General features: G+C 38.3%; 1 protein-coding gene across 1 annotated transcript in view; it reads left to right on the top strand.

The window, feature by feature from the left end:
• The window catches only part of PCDH15 (protocadherin related 15), a 1,516,206-nt gene that overhangs the window by 138,803 nt on the left and 1,355,474 nt on the right, over nt 1–21,929 (top strand). The window contains exon 2 of the mRNA XM_056530010.1: nt 12,461–12,573. Within this exon, the coding sequence (XP_056385985.1) occupies nt 12,489–12,573 (85 nt within the window). The 5' untranslated portion in view covers nt 12,461–12,488. The remainder of the gene's footprint in view (nt 1–12,460; nt 12,574–21,929) is intronic.

The following is a 21,929-nucleotide window of genomic DNA, read 5'->3' on the forward strand; positions in this document are numbered from 1 at the left end:
TAGTAAAATAAGGTAATCTATGGACATGGTCTTCTCAAAGAAATGGCCACTATGCATAATTTCTGACATCACATTTTTCACACATCTGGATTAGGGAACTGGTCTGTAGTATTAAAATTGAAAGGATTAGTAGACTGTGTCTTTGTTTAAACATACATTATAAGCCTTAAAACATTTATTAATAATACTACTACACATGAGTTCTTATTACAATGAAATAGGTTGTCTCATAAAGACAGTTACTGTTCATTTGTCTTAATAGGTGATATACACTTTTTGACGTTGGTGAAAGTAGGTAAAGTCTAAACAATGAATGATTGGCATGCCATTTAAAAAAAAAATCTCTATTTATTGAGCATCAGCATATTAAACAGCACTTTACAATACAGACGGAACATGAACAGATTCAATCAGACAAAACACAGTAACAAACTATTTGTCAGTTTTAATGATGGTCCTGTTCACGGTAGCATACGATGTGTGAGGAAATAATTTTTTTTAAAAAAGGGGGGGGGGGGGAGGGGGTAGGAAGCAGAAAGCTGCACTAGCCAGTCACCTTTCAATTGTTTAAGTACAGATGTGACAAGCACAGAGTGTAAAGTATACTGGTAAATGACTGTGTCAAGTTCTGGGGAATAATGTGGAAGGGTCTGGTAAGCAGAGAAGCTTTACATTGAGGAATAGGAAATGCCTGCCTGGAAAGAAGAGTTTTTAGGACATATTTTTAAAAAAGTCAAGAATTATAGGGGTAAAGGTCTGATATTAAAGTGAACAGGACAAATCTGCAGTTCCGTTTATTGCCACTACCAATGGTACCAGGGCTCAAGTCCTGCAGGAACATATAGGAACTGAGATCCTGCGCTTTTTCCATAGCTGGAACACTTTTTTCATTAGCAGGAGGCTCCAGGACCAGCTCTTGAGTGGAAATGTTAGGTGGAATTCCCACACTTTTTCCCCCAGACTTGCACCCGTCACCCGATCTGATATTGATAGCCTGTCCAGAGGATAGACCATCAATTTTAAAAAGTTGGGTACTATGGCGCTAGGGGATAGGGGATAAGATACCTGATCGCGGGGATCCTGCCACTGGGGACCCCTGTGATCTTTCACACAACACCTCGTTACCATCAGCCCCCAGAGCATGTTTGCTCTGGGTCTGATGACTGCCGATTACGGGGCCAGAGTATTGTGATGTCACAGCTCCACCCTGTGTGATGGGGCTGATGGTAACGAGGTGCTGCGTGAAAGATCACGGGGGTCCCCAGTTCTGGGTTCACCACGATCAGGCATCTTATCCCCTATCCTTTGGATAGGGGATAAGATGTCTTAGTGCCAGAGTACCCCTTTAATGTCTAAACAGAGAAGCAGGACGTGCAGCTTCAGCAACCGTACAACACTTGTAGCACCATTGAGCATTGTATGATTGCCTTGACTATCACCTGGTCTAATGCTTTATCCATTGCCACTGGCTGCAGGTTGTAGAAGGAAGTACAGTACTGCTAATAAAAGTCTCTTTAAGATTTCTCTTACCGTACTATGTCCAAAAGATATCCTTGTTGATATGTAAATAATGACAGAAGCTCTGATCTTCAGCTTCTATATTTGTTGAAAAAATAATGGAAGATGAAATGGAAACATATTGAATTTTGTTATTTAGCCAATAAGTAGTAGAAAAATCTGAATATTGTATGTGCCAATTAAAGTAAAGGAAAAGCCTGGAATTGGCATCTCTTATTTTAAATGAAAGTAAGAAGCTTAAATTGTAATATTGTTTATAAATCTCCAACCCCTCAAATGAAAGGATGTGTTGTTCATAAGGTATTGAATAGAGAGACAACCTTACATAATGACAGTACATTGTGAGTTCTTTATGGAACAGTGCTTACTCATATGCCGACAATCTTATTGGTTTTTATAAGTGAATCATTCTACTTATTACTAGTGATGGGGGCAGGGGCCATATTAGAATTTGTGATATATTGCGAATATGTGGACGAATATTTGTCCTATGTTCACAAAATTTGCATATTCGCTATGATCATTTTTTTGTTTCATGCAAAACTTCGTAATGAAATTCCCATAGTGCCCATACACAATTATATATTTCACCTAAAAGAAGGGAGGGATCAGTGTCCAGTCTAGAAGTGCTGATATCGCATAAATATTCACATAAATATTTGCATAAATTTGCATATAAAAAAACAAGAATATTCATTATTGCTAATATATATCACTATATTCTAAATATTTCTGACGTTAGCAACATCAGCGTCTCAGTCAGAATACAGGAAGTGAGGGGGAGACTTTCCAAGCCTGTGTGCGCTCCCTGTGTGAAGATCTCTGAACACAGAGAGCAGAGGAGAGCAGGCAGTGAGTGAGCTGCTGTGATTGGCTTTGAGGAGGCCGCACCCCCTCACACCTCCCTAGCTCTCAGCAGCATTGAGTGAGAGAAGAAAGATTCGGTGCAGAGCTCCATCCATAGCATAGAGGAGAAGAAGGAGCACAAGTGTGACAGCAACATGTACCCCAGTAGTAAGGAGATGGAAAGGGGGTTTGTTACAGTGTGCCAGCCCAGTAGTAAGGAGATGGCAAGGGGAGGGGGTTTGTTACAATGTTAACCTCAGTAGTAAAAAAGATGTCATGAGGAGGAGGTTTGTTACAGTGTGCCAGCCCAGTAGTAAGGAGATCACATGAGGAAGGGGGTGTTACTGTGTGTTATCAGTGTGTGATCCCATTAGCAATGAGATTACATGAGGAGGATGTTTGTTACAGTGTGTCACCCCTTTAGTAAGGAGATTACATAAGGAGGAGGTTTGTTACAGTGTGTCACCCCATTAGTAAGGAGATTACATGATGAGGAGGTTTATTACAGTGTGTCACCCCGTTAGTAAGGAGATTACATGAGGAGGAGGTTTGTTACAGTGTGTCACCCCATTAGCTAGACACATTAAAGTTATATGTACGTGATCAGGATGAGGTACTGAGTAACATATAACTTTTTTCTTTCTGTGATATGATAGGTACGCTTTAAGACTGGGTTCACACATTGGGGTCAAATTGCTGTGTTTTGTGTGTCAAAAGACATGTCGGGTACATTTATTTTTCTGTATTGGCTATTAAACACTGTGACAATTTTCAGTAAACCACATGTGGTTTTGTTGCTTGGTGCTGGGCCGCAATATAGTACATACCCTGTGGCTGAAAGTCCCCTGGTCCTGCAGCTCCAGTTCTTCTTTTGGTGCCCTGCCTCTAGTCTCCTCAACCTACTTCTGAGACAAGTGCTCGAAACAGGACCTGCCTGCTCAGCCAATCGCTGGTCAACTCAACACTAGACGTTGCTGCACCCAATGATAAGCTGAGCATTAACAGAAAAAAAATGCCATGAAAAATGCAAGCTAGGTTAAGGTAGGTTGTGTAGGTTATGTAGGTTAAGTAGGTTAAGGTAAGTAAAGTATTCTTCTTGGCGTTTCTTTTCACCAATTCTTCTATAGAGATCCTTGAATCACACAATGAATGAATCAATGAATGAATGAATCAATCACATGACTTGTGATAGAAACACCAGGAAAAAAAAAAAGGCCAAAACTAAAACGCACTAAAACCTCTGTGAAAACTTTGCCTTACACTTAAAGTAATGAAATCCATGTTGAAAAATCTGCAACAAAATTATTATTCTGCAGATATTAAAATCCAAAGCATTCTCATATTTGGGTAGAAAAGGTTCCTAGCATGGGGATGAGATTTGTAAAATCTATCCACTTGCCTGACATTGTAACCCCTGCAATGTAAAAATCCATAGGCAGAATTTGCAAGATTCCAACCCATAGGAAGGACTTCTACCTCTTCTTCTTCATCATCAACATCTGGCTTTTTTTCAAAGACTGCAGTGACAGTAGTCCAAAAAACTGCTACCGTATATACTCAAGTATAAGCCGAGTTTTTCAGCACAATTTTTGTGCAGAAAATGCCCCCCTCGGCTTATACTCGAGTGAACTCTCCGCCTGTCAATCCCTTCTCAGTGGTCTTCAACCTGCGGACCTCCAGATGTTGCAAAACTACAACTCCGAGCATGCTTGGACAGCCAACGCCTGTCTGGGCATGCTGGGAGTTGTAGTTTTGAAACATCTGGAGGTCTGCAGGTTGAAGACCACTGCAGCAGGTTCAAGACCACTGCAGCCTTTGTCATCATCCAGACCCCCCTTTAGTTTTCTACTGCCTCCCCTCAGTGGGAAGGAAGGGTGGTCCGGGCCATCTATGCTGCAGGGACCATCCGGTGGGGAGGGTTAGTCATTCCAGGCTGTTCATTTTCACTGGGAAGCCCTCTTCTCCACTCTGGGCCTGACCAGGCCTAGTGACATTGCCTTGATGACGACGCACAGGGACGTCTGTGCGCAGCAGGCATGTCCCTGCGCATGAACGTCCCTGTGCGTCGTCGTCAAGACAACGCCACTAGGCCGGGGCTGGCCCGGAGCGGAGAAAAGGCTTCCCGGTGAAGATGGACAGCCCGGAACGACTAATCCTCCCCACCTGACGGTCCCTGCAGCATAAATGGCCCGGACCAGCTCACCCTTCCTCCCACCGAGAGGAGGTGAGTAGAAAACTAAAGGGGGGTCTGAATGATGATGAAGGCCGCAGTGGTCTTCAAATTGCGGACCTACAGATGTTTCAAAACTACAGCCGATGGCTGTCCGGGCATGCTGGGAGTTATAGTTTTGCAACATCTGGAAGTCCACAGGTCGAAGACCACTGGAATTGCCAGGTGGTGATGATGAAGGGGGGGATGATGACGAGGGGGATGATGACATGGTGATGATGACGGGGTGAAAATGACAGGGGAATGATGACGGGGGTGATAATGACAGGGTGATGATGACGGGTTATTAATGATGGGGGTCTGGATGATAACAAGGGGGATGATGACCTGGGGGGATGATGTATTTCCCACCCTAGTCTTATAGTCGAGTCAATACCCTTTCCTGGGTTTTTGGGTTGAAATTAGGGGCCTCGACTAATATTCAGGTCGGCTTATACTCAAGTATATACGGTAAGCCTTATAGCTTTTATCTGTATTTGTTTCACTCTTGGATTGGCTAAAAATACTAACCATAGTATCGACCAAATGCAGACCAAAATATTTAATATGAACCCAGTTAAATTGTTAGGAACATGGTGGTAGATCTTGGGGCCCAAACATATGTCCGTCATATGGTGGTGTTTTGTTCTTGCGCTGTAGAAGAACACCAAAGGGAAATGCATTGTAGAACTGATGCCATTCATTTGAATGGGACAGTACACATTCATCTGGCATGGTGGTGGAACATGGGTGCCGGACAGGGGAACATATCTTGCAATGCTCTTCTGTCTGGCATAAACAATTAAGTGAACACCGGATGCTAAACAACTGATGCCAACTGATGTGATCAGTTGTGGTGAGTTTAGGCTAGGTTGGAGACATCGGACATTTTTGAACCCAACCATAAAGGTAATAGCAGCTGCAAACTACAGTTGAGCAGCATGAGGTAGAAACCTGAGAGAATTACATTTCCAGGCAATAATCGCAATCCACCTAAGAAGATATGAGACTGCTAAATCCTCTGAAACTGAATAGCGGATGAGGTGTCCTTGAAGAATTGAATCAAGACCAATTGTACTTTTTTCTTTTTGCCTTGAGATTTTGTGGGGACTATGAAGCATTGATTTAGTCTTCTGGTAGATTACAGATAGCATATTAATTTGTAACCCATCAGACGGGGGGTGGCAGTGAGCAATTGGCAGAGGTATCTCATGTCTTCGTTTTGTACTAGATTTAGCATCTTCTCACCTTGGCAACGTTCCACCTTGATCAGTCATTATTCATAAAGGAGCGTTATTTCAATGATCTGTGCTTCTGGATAGTCAATGGAAAAAAAAGCTGAAAAACTAGGTACAATTGTAGATAATACACGTTTTCCCAGGACACAAAGTAATTGAATCAGTTAAAGAAAAAAATAATGTATTGTTTCAATCTAATTCAGTTGCATTGTGTCGTTCTGTTTAAATAAATTAAAAATGCCTATCACAGTAATTGAAAAATAAATATTCCAGATAAGCTCTCACAATACACCGAGTGTAATAAACATTTAAGCCTGTTTAACTTCCTATCTTTAATAGGTATAGTATATTGTAAAACAATTTGCTTCAGGTTGCGGCAGGCTGCTTGCTGAACAGATTGGATTCACTTAACTACTGTTGATTTTCTTGAAAGTAGTGTTAATGGTTTAGAACTTTGCTTACTATAGATTTACATTAGATGGTAATATTACATTACAGGAATATCCCAGTAAAAAGCAAACGTGCCTGAAACATTTGAAATATCAAATATTGTTGCATATTATTTTTTTTTGCATAGCAACTTTCATACCTTAGGTCAGGTTCACATGTAGTATTTTGGTCAGTATTTGTAGCCAAAACAAGGACTGGAACACCCACAGAGAAAGCCTATATTGGAAAAATAACCAAAATATTACAAGTGAACAATGTATTATTTGTAAACCTAATTGATAGGGTATGTTTTATGAAGGTAACACATTTTTCTCTTATCCTGGATGACTACTTTAAAGCCAATTTTTATTTTCCTTAAAAAATTTTTTAAAGAGGTATAACTCTCTAAAACATTGCTCCGATCATGTTCCAGTGGCAGGATATCTGGGTTACTCTGGATTTGAAAAAAAAAATTAAATGTCTGCTTTTCTTTTTTTCTTAAAATGAAGTACTACTTTAGTCCCTAGGCTGTTTCTGGTATAGCAACTTTTACCTATTCATTAAAACAGGGATAATCATGTATACCAGATGCACTGCATGGACTGACACACGAATGCACTCTGTTTGTAAAATAAAATGAAAACAAAGTATTATTATTATTTTTACTTTAAATCCTGGATGACCCTTTAAGAATTTTGACAGTACCCTATATGTTTAATTAAATGGGGCTGACATACCCAAGTTAGTTCATTGGTTGAGTTTCAGAGAGTAATAAGAATAGGCCATTTATTCTAAAAACAGCTTTAATGTACACTAGGTAAAAGCTATTGATGTAGTACTGATATTTAATGGGATATTCCAGTGTCACCAAAATCTTGACACAATGGTCAGGCTGCAATGCTCTTACTGTTCTTGAAACAAGAGGTCCAGGAAGGACCTGCTCTCTCAGCCAATCACTGGCTGCATCAATGTCCTGTCTCAGTAAGTGATTGGAGTGAGCAGGTCTTGCTCTGACCTCTCCTGTTGGAATAAGGCAGAAGAGACAAGCATCGGTGTACCAAAAGAAGCCAATAGGAAGCTGCAGCAGGACCTGAGGGGACCACGGCTAAGTAAGTATCGCTCAAATTGGGAACATTGAGATACCCTTTTAAGTATTAGTTTTGTTTTTATAATTCCAATTATATTTGACACCAAAAACTGCTTTGATGACAAGCAAAGGTGCGACACAAAGCTTGATGCTTGGGCATAGATAATACCATTTTGTTTATGAGGCTAGACACCAATGTTGAATCCATGGCTTGACAATTTGTGTATAGCATGAGATAACTGCACGGATCTATATTAACCTATATTATATCTATATTAATCTATATTAAAGCACCACTGCTCGAGGATATCACTTGTCCATGTTAGTTACCATGACACCAGTGAGTGACTTGTAGTTATTATTCAGTCATGACTGCAGCTATCATTTAATAACAATGGGGTGTGATATTGTTGCCTAAAACAACTAGCTTTTGTGGAGAAGCTACTATGTGCATGGCAATGCTGAAGGCAACTATAGTATACCCTTATACATAGGTACTTGGTCAAAGGTAAGAAACTTCAGGGATAACTGACAGCTATGAACAATCTTGACAAAACCTTAAAGAATTCTGGATGGCCCTGAAACGTGGAGACAACGTAGAGACATATAAAGGACTGAACACATTCTTACATGTCTGTCTGCTGGTCGGTATGAAAATAATTCCACATGACAGATATGCAATCGGCGAGTGGCTGATGTTTTAAATGAATAAGTACTAAAGGAAATCCTGATTGTATTGATTTTACTTCATTGATTTGGAGACAAACATGGCGGAGATAGCTTGTGGCGACCTTGTCACAGGACAGTTGAGTAAGACTAATAGTTTCATAAGATTAGAAAAGGACTCCTCTAGAAGTGGCTTATCTCCCTGAGAGCAAAATGATCAGGCATCCTTCTCACCCCTGACATCTGCCATCAGAGGAAAGTCAGGAGGCCACCAAACACACGATACCACCGAAATTGGCACGTCTCGGTGATTTTTATTGTGTGAGAAAATTTGTTGGAAGTGGAAGTGAGATAACAAGGAAAAAGTTCTGGCACATGTTAAAGTATTAAATAACAAAAATAAATCCTCTATTTATATTGTTTGACCACATGCCACAGCTATGTACAAAGGTTGCAATTACTTAGATCAGTTCCTGTCCCCATTGGAGCTCACAATCTAAGTTTTGAATTCAGCATGTTTTTGGTGTGTGGGAGGAAACTGAAGAACAGGAGAAGAGCCACATAAGCATGAGGAGAACATAAAAACTCCTTACAGATGTAGTCCTTGGCGGAATTTGAACCCGGGGCCCTATTGTTGCAAGGAAACAGTGCTAGCTACACAACTCCATGCAAATTAATATATGTATATATCAGTACTTGTAGTTGCTCATTTCAGTGCTAGTCTTTTTCACGCACCCCTTTAGCTCAAGGGTCAAAATATTAAGTGTTGCGCCTAAACGGGGGGGTTAGGCGCAACACTTAATAGTTTGACCCTTGAGCTAAAGGGTCCCCCTTTTTCCCCCCTCCCATCGGTTCAATATTTTTTATCAGGACTTTAAAGAACAAGTTGACTATTAAGATTGCCTATTACATATATTTCTTCTTTAGAATTGTTATAAATATATAGCTTCCTTAGAATTGCTATAAGTATTAGGCACATCATGCTAAATTGATGTATGCTCCAATTGTAGTATTTGACCTTATGGAAGTATATTTTTGTACATTTAGTATAAAAATTATGGCTTTTGTTGTGTGTAACTGTGAATTCTACCGAGATTAACTTACCACTTTGGATCACTGTGCCCATTAGTAAGTGAATAGATGAGGCACCATTCACTTTTCATGTTCAAAAGGCATGAGAATAATAGGAGACTAAACAAAAGATAGCTACTTGAAGGTCATACAGTTGTCATCTGGAGCTATGGACATCTTTAAAAGCACATTGTTTTGCAGCAGGGCGAATGTTATTAGCCTTTTGTCAAAGAGTAGGCAAAGTGACAGAGCAGGCGGGAGCAGACGATTTAGAGCTCCTTCACACCGTGATGAGATCTGGCAATTAAAACTGCATTAAAATACATTCTGAAATACTTACTTTTTTAAAAGGCTACATACATTTTTTTAATGACATTTTTCATGCATTTTTGAGGGCATATTTTAACACAATTAAAAAAGCAAATAAAATTCATTGTACATAAGGGCCCATATTTACTAACGTGTCTTTACCACACTTTTAGCATGTTCCTAGCTGGTTTTGTGTTGTACAGGCTATATGCTGTGGTTACTGTTCTTGTGTGCCATTTGGGTGCCACAAATCCAACACGTTCATGCTTGAAAATGGTATGAAGAAAATCTAGATAAGAAGCATGTTAGTGAGCTTACACATATGGTGGCAAAATTACCATAGGCCATGTATCACCATAAAATTTATGAAGCCAGTGCCCTTTGGATAGGGGATAAGATGTCTTGGGATGGGGTACACCTTTAAGGAAAATTCCTCTAGTGTAAGGCTGTGCTTACATTGCGGCTACTAAGCGGTACCATAGCTAAATACTACATGTGTTTTTGTTACAAATTACCAATTTTTTGGTTGAAATGTCTTGTTTAACCAAAATTTACATAATTTGTATAATTGTGGAAAAACGCACCATTTAGCAAAAACACATGCAGTAAGTAGCTGCGGTATGGCTAATTGGTCATAACATGTGAACACAGACTTAGATTTGCCAAATTAATTAAAATGCACACTTAATAAGTCTTAATAAATCTGGCACATCTTTGGCTGATCAGCAAGCCTCTGACAGAAATCTATGCCACCTACAGTAAAAGCAGTAAAGATTTTTAGTAAAAAGAAAAAAATGCCCAAACAAAGTTAGTCATTTCTTCTGCCGTTTTATTTTAGCCAATTATGGGCTTTAGAAATATTTTTCAGACATTTTCGATCCTTTTTCTTTTACCCTTGAAAACTAGCCACTTTTGGGGCCTTTTACCGCTCAAAAAAGGACCTTGCACTAAGCTTTATAGATGAAAATTATGATAAAATTATGACCATAAAACTTTACTGAATGGTGATTAACAGGCATTTTTCTGTTAAGATCATGTTATGGCCATTTCAGGCTCCAATAGCCCAAAATACTGTGTTTGTGTATGTGTGAACAAAGCCTTATACATTGTAAGATATAAAATATATATATATATATATATATATATATATATATATATATATATATTTTTTTTTTTTTTTTTTTTTTTTTATTTGTAGTTTTATATTTTGGTACCTTTACACAATAAAATAATTTTTCATAGAAAAAAAATTGCATCACATACCGGTGCATTACGTTTCTATTTTTGTTTCAGAGTAGCTTGATGAGTGTCTGATTTTTCTGAGACAAGTTAGATTGTTCAATGATACTATTTTAGGGTATACATAAGTCATTGGTTATCATTTAAAAAAATTTTTAGGTGGGTTATATGGGCCAAAAACACACTCCATAATCATTTTTTAGGATTTTTATTAAAACTTTGAAATACACAGGTCTTTGTTAGGCCCCTGGCAGCTATGACAACCCATTAGCAACCAGTGACCAAATCAAGTGGTATTTTAAGGGATAACAGAGGCAGCTCCTTCACACTGTTATGTTTTAATGTGGCCTATAAAAGGGGTCCATACATTTTACAAAAAGTAGGCCAAACTCGCTGAATTTGGTGAGATTGACGATGATATTTGAGGAGAAAAGGGCCGGGTGTGTTAATTTCAACTGCCCAATTCTATTCTCTCCATAGAGTGCACTTGAACGTTCGGCTGTGCCAAACATTCATGTGTGTGGGGAGGTCGGAAGAAATGGCTGATGACCAACAACTATTGAAAGTGAATGATCATCTCAAGAGGTTAAATAGATACAGATAGGCCTGATCCAAGTAATTGCAGTAGAGTCTCAGCCATGACATACTAATGCAGATGACACAACCACAAGTCCTGAGTCTACACCATTCTCATGACATAACTGTACTTTTGTGCACTTTGACGTATAGTTATTACTAGTGTTGAGCGGCATAGGCCATATTCGAATTCGCGAATATTCGCGAATAAATGGACGAATATTTGTCATATATTCGCGGATATTCGCGTTTTATTTTCGCATATGCAAATATTCGCGTATGTGAACACTAACATATGCGAAAATTTGCATATACGAAAACCTGCACAAGCAAATATTCGCATATGCGAACATTAGCATATGCAGATTTTCGCATATGCTAAAATTCGCGCACCAGTCTCACACAGTAATATTAGAGCCTTCTTTACACCACACAAGCTGGAAGCAGAGAGGGATGATCACTGTTATGTGTACTGTGAAAAAAAAAAAAAAGAATATTCGTAATTACGAATATATAGTGCTATATTCGCGAATATTCGCGAATTCGCGAATATGCGATATTCGCGAATAAAATTTGTATTGCAAATATTCGCGAACAACACTAGTTATTACATTGTGGTATAAGGAGGTAGTTATTTTGCATTATTTGGGGTTTAAATAGCACTTTACAAGATACAAATACACCATTTTTATTATCACCCATATGCAGTGTTTACATAAGCCTGTCAGTTGCATAGCTCTTATAAATATAATCCCGGGGTAAATGCTCTTCATAAAAATTCACATAGCCCATGAGTGGTCCTGGTAGAAATAAAGTATATTAGCTTGCTTTTGTAGGTCTGCTGGTATTTCAGCATGGCTTGCTTTTAAGTTACATCTGAGATTTCATGCTGACGTTTGTATCATAGAAGAGACAGGTTTGATTTCTAGATTGATGTTTTCTACAACTACCATAATATTTTACAGTCAATTTTAGTACTTTGCTATCATTTTCTGAACTCCTGACACTTCTTAATGTTAAAGAAAAAAAGGGAAAACAAAAGTTGCTGTTTACTGCAGATTTATTATAAGAAAACCTTAAAAACCTCTTTTTTCAGAATTGCTAGAGGGCAATAAGTAAAGTCACTCAGCTTACTTCTGTGAAGAAGAGCAGCAACATTGTTATTGATGCCAGTCACCGATGATGAACAAAATAGAATCCTCCTCGACGTGACAGTCAGTGATAAATGAGCGTGTCATATCTTCATGTTGTTGTTTTTTTCTCTCATTTCAGATTGGCCCCGAGTGTCGTTTGACAGAAAATGATACTGAAGCTCTGGAACTGGATAACTTTTGCAATCGTGTTAGGAAATTACATCAAATGCAATTGGGCACAGAGTGATGAAGGTATGGCACGTTAACCCTTTATTGTCTTCTAAGCATCTGTATGATAAAGGATATATATATATATATATATATATATATATATATATATATATATATATATATAGTTTGCAGCACCACTAGGTGTGGCACCGTGTTTGGAAGAAAGCAGCTGTATTTTCCTAATCCTGGAAAACCCTTTTAAGTATGATAAAGGAACTTTCCATCACCATCATTTAAGTAGGGTTGGAATATCCTAGCAAGGTTCCATCACTATAGTGAAAAAGCTCAAAAAAAAATACATTTGGAATTGCAATATGAAACATATTTCATGTGGGGTAAAGTGAACTTCCCCTTTCATATATTTTAAGGAATAGCCCAATGAGTTCAATAAAAAAAAACAATCCTGTCAAATAAATTACACCATTTGAACACTAATAAAAATAGTTTTTTTTTTTTAAATGTTATTTTCTTGTAGTCTGAATTATTATTATTATTATTTATTTATTTTTTAACACTTCACTGACACATGGATTTAGCCGTTTTCTAGACTGGATCCAGCACTAATCACTAAAACTATAATACAGTATTTAGATTGCACAGGTACTGTAGCTAGGAAATCTAAAATGCTTTGAATAAATGTTTGCATCCATACCCTAACTGTGATTTCCCTTCTTTTTGGCCTGTTAGTGTTATACTGTTACTGTTATATTAACTTTCCATGTGTCGCACAGACATTTTATTTTCTATATATGATTAGGGGCCAGCAAGTCTACAGGTTCCTACGGGATTAAGCGGGCAGTCATTCTACTGTTCACAGCAGATGCATGAACCATAGGAACCTGTGAACTGAAGATGTTCATTGACATCTATGGGTGGGTGTTCGAGGCATGCTTTGTGACCTGTGCAATGGTCATGGTGTAGGAAAGATGTGATCTGTGACCATTACCTATTGTGAATGGTATGAACTTTGTTATCTAAATTTAGAAGTTACCTTTCTTTGTAATCCTACCTGTGGTGATAATGAAATGACTGCTGAGATACAATCTATACAGAACAGGAAATGTCAACCTAGTTTGAAGCTCAGTGACCAGCGTGAAAACAGCAAGAATTCAGGACTTTAGTTTAATATATATATATATATATATAGAGAGAGAGAGAGAGAGAGAGAGAGAGAGAGAGAGAGAGAGAGAGAGAGAGAGAGAGAGAGAGAGATGAAAAGCAAAAAGAAAAGTCAATTGTTTAGAAAAAAAAGTAATTTTGTGAATAAATGTTATATCAGTAGTAAGCATCCTGGTTTTGTGTTTTAAGCTGTATACATAGATATTTATTGTAAGTGGTTTATGCTGTATACATAGATGTTTATTGTTAATGTTCACTAATGTGAGAAGGTATAGCATTACATCTACAATGCTCACAGTCCACAAAGTGTTGTCGTCCCCCCCACCCGGAATATATCGCATAGGCAAAACCAAACTTTAGGGACAGTGGCAAAGTGTAACATATACTCTTTAGCTTACATTCTTGCTCCAGGGTAGGCAGTCATCCATAGGTTAAGCAGCAATACATAAGAGTCCCATTGAAGATTCATCAGATCAGAATGCACAGGTGAGTCAGTAAAGTTCTCAATGCTATTAGCCTCATTTTAAACTTTAGGAAAAAATATATATAATTGTGTACTTTTGCGTAGTCTTAAACTAAAATATGGTGTTAATATGGTAAACTTCTTTCTCTTAAAGAAGAATGATAGTTTCAGACAATTATTTATAAAGTAAAAAGCAATGCATGTTTCCTTCATACTTTCTATATCCATTGCTCCCAGTTTTCAAGATCTTTGCTAGCCATCAGGAATTGTAGACACAGGGTGGACACAATGTGCATTTGTATGCAAAAGATCTCTAGTGAGATCAGTAGAAACCCTGTCCACATGCTGCTTAAAAAATAAGTAAAAAGTCCATGCAAAAATTGATGGCTATAAAAATTCACCACATTTCAATCACTACAGATCATGATCTACAGATTGCATATTTTATGTTTATTTCTTCCCCCAGTGTCAATGGGGAAGTCAAAATCCACAGTTTTTTAGGTTTGGGTTTACTGTTGCTCTGCAGCAAAAATCTGGGGATTTTAACAATATTTTTATTTTAGTTAACATAATCCATTCAAAATCTACAGGAACAAATCTGCACCATTTGGTGCAGAATGAACTTTTTACAGCAGAACATTTTTGGTATTTTATCCCACGTCGACACACCCTAATTGCTTATTTCCAATAAAAAAATATATATATAAATTGGTGTGGTCATGTGACCATCAAAAAATATGCACAGACTACTATGTATGAAAGTTAAAAATGTTAGCTTTATTTATGGATATTTAAAAAAAGATCTCCGAAACCATGACAAATTGATAAAGAATGTAAATATTGTAAAAAATGTTAGCTTTTCACTACAGAGATTTACCTCCATTATGAAAATATCATTGCTCTAATCATCGTGACTTTATATATGTTTATCTACCAATCCACTTTCTCAATAGGGAGCTTAAAGGCATGAATATTAACCTAAACTAATGTTTCTATCAACAGCAAGTGACAAAATGCTCCTATGTTGTTGATCACAAGTTTTTTATAGGCCTAAAAATGATAATCTGTTTGGTACAGGTGTTATATAAAAAGAGGCAGCTCAGCATAAATAACCAAAAACCTAGGGGTGCTACCAAGTGAACCCACTTGATGGCACCCATAGGTTATTAGTTATTCAAACCACCTCTTTTTTGCAAAAACTACAGTATACATGATCATTGTAACTAGCATATAAAGCAATGGAAGGGGACGATCTACTCCTGATGTGATCAGTCACATTTTATTTTACAATAAAGGTGTAGCTATTGGTACTACCACTCAGTCTCAATCTGGCCCAAACATGCAGTCAGCCACCCTGGCTTATGGTAACATTACTTATAAAAAGCCTTTCAGGTGGTGCACAGATGTGAATCAAGAGTAGCATTCACTAATGAAGACTACAGTCTTTATTTATAAAATAATATAGGTCACACACATGACCATAGCTCTGTTTTTACACTATACACGTATGTTTCCAACTCGTACTCGTCTGCACCTGCACAATGTCTGTGATCTGTTTGTATATAAATTATGCCTAAAATCTTCATTGGTGAGTGCCTCTCTTGCTTCAAATCTTCATTGTGGATTTCTTACTTAACCAGCCAGGTGCCTGTGTGTCCCTTACCGAGAGAAGATATGCAGTGGGACAATGTGGCTCCGGCCAATATTCCTAAAGGGGTACTCCACCCCTAGACATTTTATCCCCTATGGGTCCCGTCAGGTGCAGCGACGGAGGATCGTGATGTCATGGCCGAGCCCCGCTTGTGACATCACGGCTATGTCTCCTAAATGTACGCCAGGAGCGGGGCATGACCATGACATCACAAGCCTCCACCCCGCATCACCAGTCATCCAGCACAGAGCAAAGTTTTGCTCCGAGCATCAGATGTCATCAAATGCCGCAACTGAGATCCTCTTGGATAGGGAATAAGATGTCTAGGGGTGGAGTGACTCTTGTAGCTCTTGGATTCCAGTGCAAAATCTGCATCCAGGCCCATATCTATCATGTGCCATTTATAATACTGGTGTCTTCTTATGGAATGTAGAGGCCTTTGGTGCCCCTCAGGAACCAAGCCCTCAGTGTGGCTGCCACTTCCCCCCTATAGTTATGCCTCTGTGTGTGGAAGTTACTTTGACACATACCACCTACCTTAACATTGTTACAGACATGGCACCTGCCTTCATAAGGCTAAGTTTCCACTTGTTTTTTTTTCTTTTTTCTGGCAGTTTTTGGAATACTGCCACTGCAGTTTTTGAGCCAAAGTCAGAAGTGGATCTATAAGGGAGGAGAAGTGTAAGTCCTTCCTTTACATGTCCTGTTCCTTTTGAGTACACTTCTGGCTTTGGTTCAAAAACTGCAGTGGCAGAAAAAAAAAAAACAAGTGGAAACTTAGCCTAACAATGGTAAATCCTGAAAAATAGTGACCACTTTTTGCATCAATGAGCACCTTGCCACATTGCACTTTTACCTTACTTCTAAAGATATTATTTTACTGTATAGCAAACTGAGATATGGAAGAATTAAAGAACAGGTTTAAGTTAGGTGACAAGTGTAATTTATTAGTGCTACGACAGGAACATACGCAATGGATGCTTGCTGCAGAGATCGCCAACAGTGTGTTCCTTATTACAAATGCACCATAAGTAGAGCCGCAAATGCATTATCATAAAAATCTATTGTTACCAAGTTTCATTTCTATATTCTGTAACCATGGGTGTTCTAATTTAAAACTACCATCTAAGGACATACTTGTATGAGCTTTATACCCTGATATTATTTTAAATATATCCTAGGATCTGCAAAGATTAAAGGCTATAGAGTCACGTTTAGACTCTATTCCTATCACATCTGGAGCCTACTTTTGGCTAATTTGCAGGTAATAGCTCTTAGTGCATAAGTCAAACATTATCATTGGGCTTCATGAACCCAACTTAAGCCAATAGAATGTCCATTTTGCCTCTGTTGGAGCAGTATATGTTGGTATATAATTTCTGCTGTAGGGAATAGCATAGTAGACTATGTTATTTGATACAAAGAGCTTTTGTATAGTAGAAGCTGATTAGCAACTTGACTTTAACCTTACCTTATGTAGAATGGGATTTGTCACAGCCTATGTCAAAGTCTCTTGATTGATACCTTCAATGCAGACTCTGAATGTGATGTGAACAGAGCTTTAGTTCTAACACAGTTTGACTTTTTCATTCAAATCCTAACATTTTATATCAAAATGTTAAGATCAAAATGATCAGCTATAGACATTCTTTTTATTTTGTTCCAAGGTTGTCTTCTAAGTAATGAACGCTATTATATTGCATCTCTCTTTGGTCATAATTGGGCAAAAGTTTGATGGTTTTGCAGCTTCTATTATAAGAACTCCTCTATAGATCTGAGGAGTCTATTTATGGAGTAGCACTAATTAAGACAGATCTTAATTAAAAAGCTGGGAATGAGTGGGGTGCTAAGAATGCCAGAGTGCATCTTAAAACACTGTAAGATCTTAAGAGCTGCATCCAAGTATTGCCTTGTAAATATATGAACCTTCTTGTTATGTAAAGAGGCTTGCATGTGCTTTTCTATCCATTGGTAATTTACAACATAATTAATTAAGAGTGGACATTATATTAATTGTGCCTTGTCTCTATTCAACCTTTATGTCAACCGAGAGAAGAGTCAGCTGGTTCTTGAGTATTCTCATTTCATGTAAACAGGAGGTTATATCTCTGTATTGGCCTGTCCTTTACATTGGGACTAGAATCTAAGGACAACAAGTCATTGGTAGAAGGAACACTCTTATTTTTCTGTATCAAACAAAGCAGTAAGAAAAACGGTGGTAGTGACATTGCTAAAACTTGCTTAGAACAGTTATCAAGTTTATTAAAAGGAAAAATGTCACAATGTCACAATGACATAAGCATTCAGACCCCTTGCTATGTCAATGTCCTTTTCTCTTGATAATCTTTGAGATGTTCCTACACCTTGGTTGGAGTCACCTGTGGTAAATTCAGTTGATTGGACATGATTAGGAAAGTCCTGTCTGTATAAAGTCTTACAGCTCAGGGTGCATATCAAAGCAAAAAACAAACAATAAGGGGGAGAGAACTGCATGTAGAAATCAGAGCCAGGATGGTTTGGGGGCACAAATTTGGAGAAAAATACAACAAAAAATCTGCCATACTGAAAGGTTCTAAAAGCCAAAAAGTCCAAAAAGGCTTCCAAAATTCTTAATTAGAAGACTTTTGGAACAACCAAGACTCCTCTTACAGCTTGTCGATCTACCAAACTAAGTAATCAGGGTAGAGTGGCCTTGGTTAGTGTGGTGACAAAGAAACCAATGGTTCCTCTGGCTGAACTTTAAAGCTCTTCTCTGCAGATGGGAGAAGCTCCCAGAAGTTCAACCCTCGCTACAGCAGTCCACTAATCGGGACTTTGAAACAGGGTGACCAGAAAGAAGCCCCTTTTCGGTTAAAAAAGAAAAAACTTCACCTGTCCTGGAGTTTGCATAAAAAAAGCATCTAAAGGACTCTCAACTTAAATAAACAACAAGATTCTCTGGTCTCAGGAAACTCAGATTGAAGTTTTTGGCCTATATTCTAAACATTATGTCTGGAGGAAGCTAGGCACTACTCATCCCTTGCCCAACTGTGTGATGCCCCCTTTTTATTGATGTGCCAGTTATCGCCACTGTCACAAACTCAGAGGAACAGTATTCTTAAACTGATATACTTTGGTTTATCACTTTTGCAGATAGCCATGTGCGCAGGTGGAGATGTCAGCACTGTTCAACATTGCATGCCCTAATGGTTAGAAGGTCAATGGCAAACTGGAATTACAGAAGTGACAGCTTGTCAGATTAGAAAGATGGTCTGTAGTGATCTTTTCTGTACTGATAGTGAAATTCAACCTTGCATACCAGGTCTAGGATGTTGATCAGTGTCTACACAAACCAACAGAAGCTATTAGCCAAATGTTCTGCCGAAGATATTCCATTGACCTCATGCCACTGATCAAGATAGTATTGGAGACTGGAATGGAGGTCTCTATTCTTCAGCGACAAATCTAACTTTTGACATGGATGCAGTGATAGCAGGAGGTTGGTCTGAAGACTACTTTGGTAATGCTATAAAGAGACCCTTTGTCTCACTGGTCCTACTCGCAGGATTATGGTGTAGGTTGGGATATAATACAGTAGCCAGACCCCTCTACCTCTATTCTTCTTTCCAGGTTCTCTCACAGCTCAGCTTTACATCAATTTAGTGGTAGAACCAGTGGTAGGAGCAGCTCTCCAAAGTGTTCCAGGAGCAACAACATGACAATACCAGGCTGTATGTTGCTAATACTACTGTTTGCAGCCTATATGGCCTAAATGTGCTACTGTGGCCTGCAGAATCTCTGGACTTGTCTCTTATTGAAGATATTTGGGACATTGGTCAGCAGTTGCAAAGATAGCTGCCAGCAGAGAAACTTGATGATTTACATGCCTAGGTGCATTCAGCATGGCAGTTACCACCATTACTAACCTTATTGATAACATGCCAAGGCATGTAAGCGTGTGTATTTCTGAATATATTCTGTATATTATGAACATGTCTATTGATTCTGCGTTTTCCATAATTCCATTTTTTTTTCCTTTTTGGTGTCGCAATTTCAATATTGAGGAGTGTATATGCGAAAATCTGATTATCTTTTTTTTTTTTTTTATAATATCTGTGTAAAGGTTGGTTTTGAAAGAATTTGAGAGAAGACAGAGGAATAATGGGGCTTTAAATATACCATACCTAGGGCAGGTTATAAAGTCAGTAGTGTAGAGTTGCTTTAGTTGCCTTATATAGAGAAGGGAAATAAGTAGCGGTAATGTTTTATGTTAATGTCCCTTCCTTCAAGTACAATTAGCTGTGTAATTCAAAGTGGGTTTTCCCAGTCAAGAGCTGCTGCTTTATAGCACAGCTGCAGTTTTCTGCTGCATGCACAGAAGTCACATTTTCCATTATAATAACTTTACTACATCATTATTATGGTTGCAATATCTTGGCAAATATACTGTGTGACATAACTATTAAGTATTTAGCATCAGAGATATGATATGCTGTATATCATGATATCCTCGGATGTAAAATGCAGTAGTTTCCTACGCCTGCACTTGGAAGTGAATTACAGTGGAAAGATGAGGTGAGCTCAGCAGGGATTTTCCAGGCCGTCAGTTTTAGATCTACAGTACTTCATGATTTTCTTTAGGTCTTTCCACTTAGAGAAAATACTGTACAGCACACCCTATACTGCCTGACTGTTCACTTTCTACAGAGATATGTTTCTAATGAAAAATGTCCTCATTATCACAGTACATGAGTAGTCATTTAAACTATCAAAACAATATATTATTTATATAGTAAATTGACTTAAACTAACCTTAGGGTGTATGAATCGATCTTTAAAAATTCCTCAAAACATGTGCTAGTTTATTTTTTTCATAGTATACCAATGATGTATATACGTGTACATCCTGCACCCGCTCCCCTTCTATGATGCACCCTCAGACACGCTTCTATGAGGCGCACATATTGGTGATGTCCACTATTAGACATGGGTTTCGGCGGCTAATAGCTGCCGGGGCCCGTGTCTCATGGCAGACATCACTAATCTCGACATCTAAATGTCATGACCGATGGAATGGTCAGGGAGAGTGAGCCCTAATCTGCCCCTAGTAACACTCTCCCTGTCTACTTGCCAATTCACCCTAAACAGCGGATAAACAACTAAAGTGCTGGTCCCTTCCTACAACTAAAGTGCATTGGGCGTAAAGGTACACAAATAATACAGTACATAGTCGTAAACTGGTCAGAAATGTAACGGAAAACAACCAGATAAACCAGGCAGGATATCAATATACAAACAGGGCAGGATAACGCATACTTTCATATACAGTTCAGAAACCGGAATCAAGATAAACTGCAGATATGAATAAATGAACAAGACTAGATATGGAATAAGTATACAGCAGAAACCAGGAGATGTAGGGGATGAGCAGATGAACTGAATGTAGAACAGTTAACAGGTCATGAAACATAGAACACTGTTCACACTGGACACTGAACAAAAAGAACAAACTAGAGTCCTCACTGCAAACATGGAGAGACATAAGTACATATGTCAAAAAGACTTCTAGACAATGGGCACACTCCACCATGGGATCAGGATACTGGCCTAGAAGGAAACAGAAATATAATACACAGAACACTATACTAAGAATGGATCATGATAACAAACAGGGATAATACAAAACCAAACTCCATAACATGGAGAATACGGGTCAGGATACCAAACAGGAATATTACAAAACCAAAGTCCATAACATTGAGGAATATGGAACAGGATAATAAATACAGGACACGGGTACAAGCAAGACTCACAGTGTGAACACAGACTAAGATAAGGTTAAGCAGAATGGACATAAATAATCCTAAAAAACGATAGATGTACTAAAAATCAAGCAGACTAAAATCATAACAGGAATCAACCATGGTTAAAACTCAGACATTAACACATAGCAAAGGTAAAACTAATAACATAGTCAGAGAAAATCTAATAACCAGCACAGAATATAGAAGATCTCAGGTTTAAATAGCCCCACTTGAGTTCTCATTGGCTAATACCATTAACTATTCCCTAGCCAGGGAAAATAGCACAAAAACAGATAATACATAAAGACAAAGTCTAAACAGGGCCTTAAACGGGAAAATGCAAAAACGGACATTATACTAA

The sequence above is a fragment of the Hyla sarda genome, chromosome 7 (genome assembly GCF_029499605.1).
Source record: "Hyla sarda isolate aHylSar1 chromosome 7, aHylSar1.hap1, whole genome shotgun sequence".
In the NCBI taxonomy this organism is placed as follows: Eukaryota; Metazoa; Chordata; class Amphibia; order Anura; family Hylidae; genus Hyla; species Hyla sarda.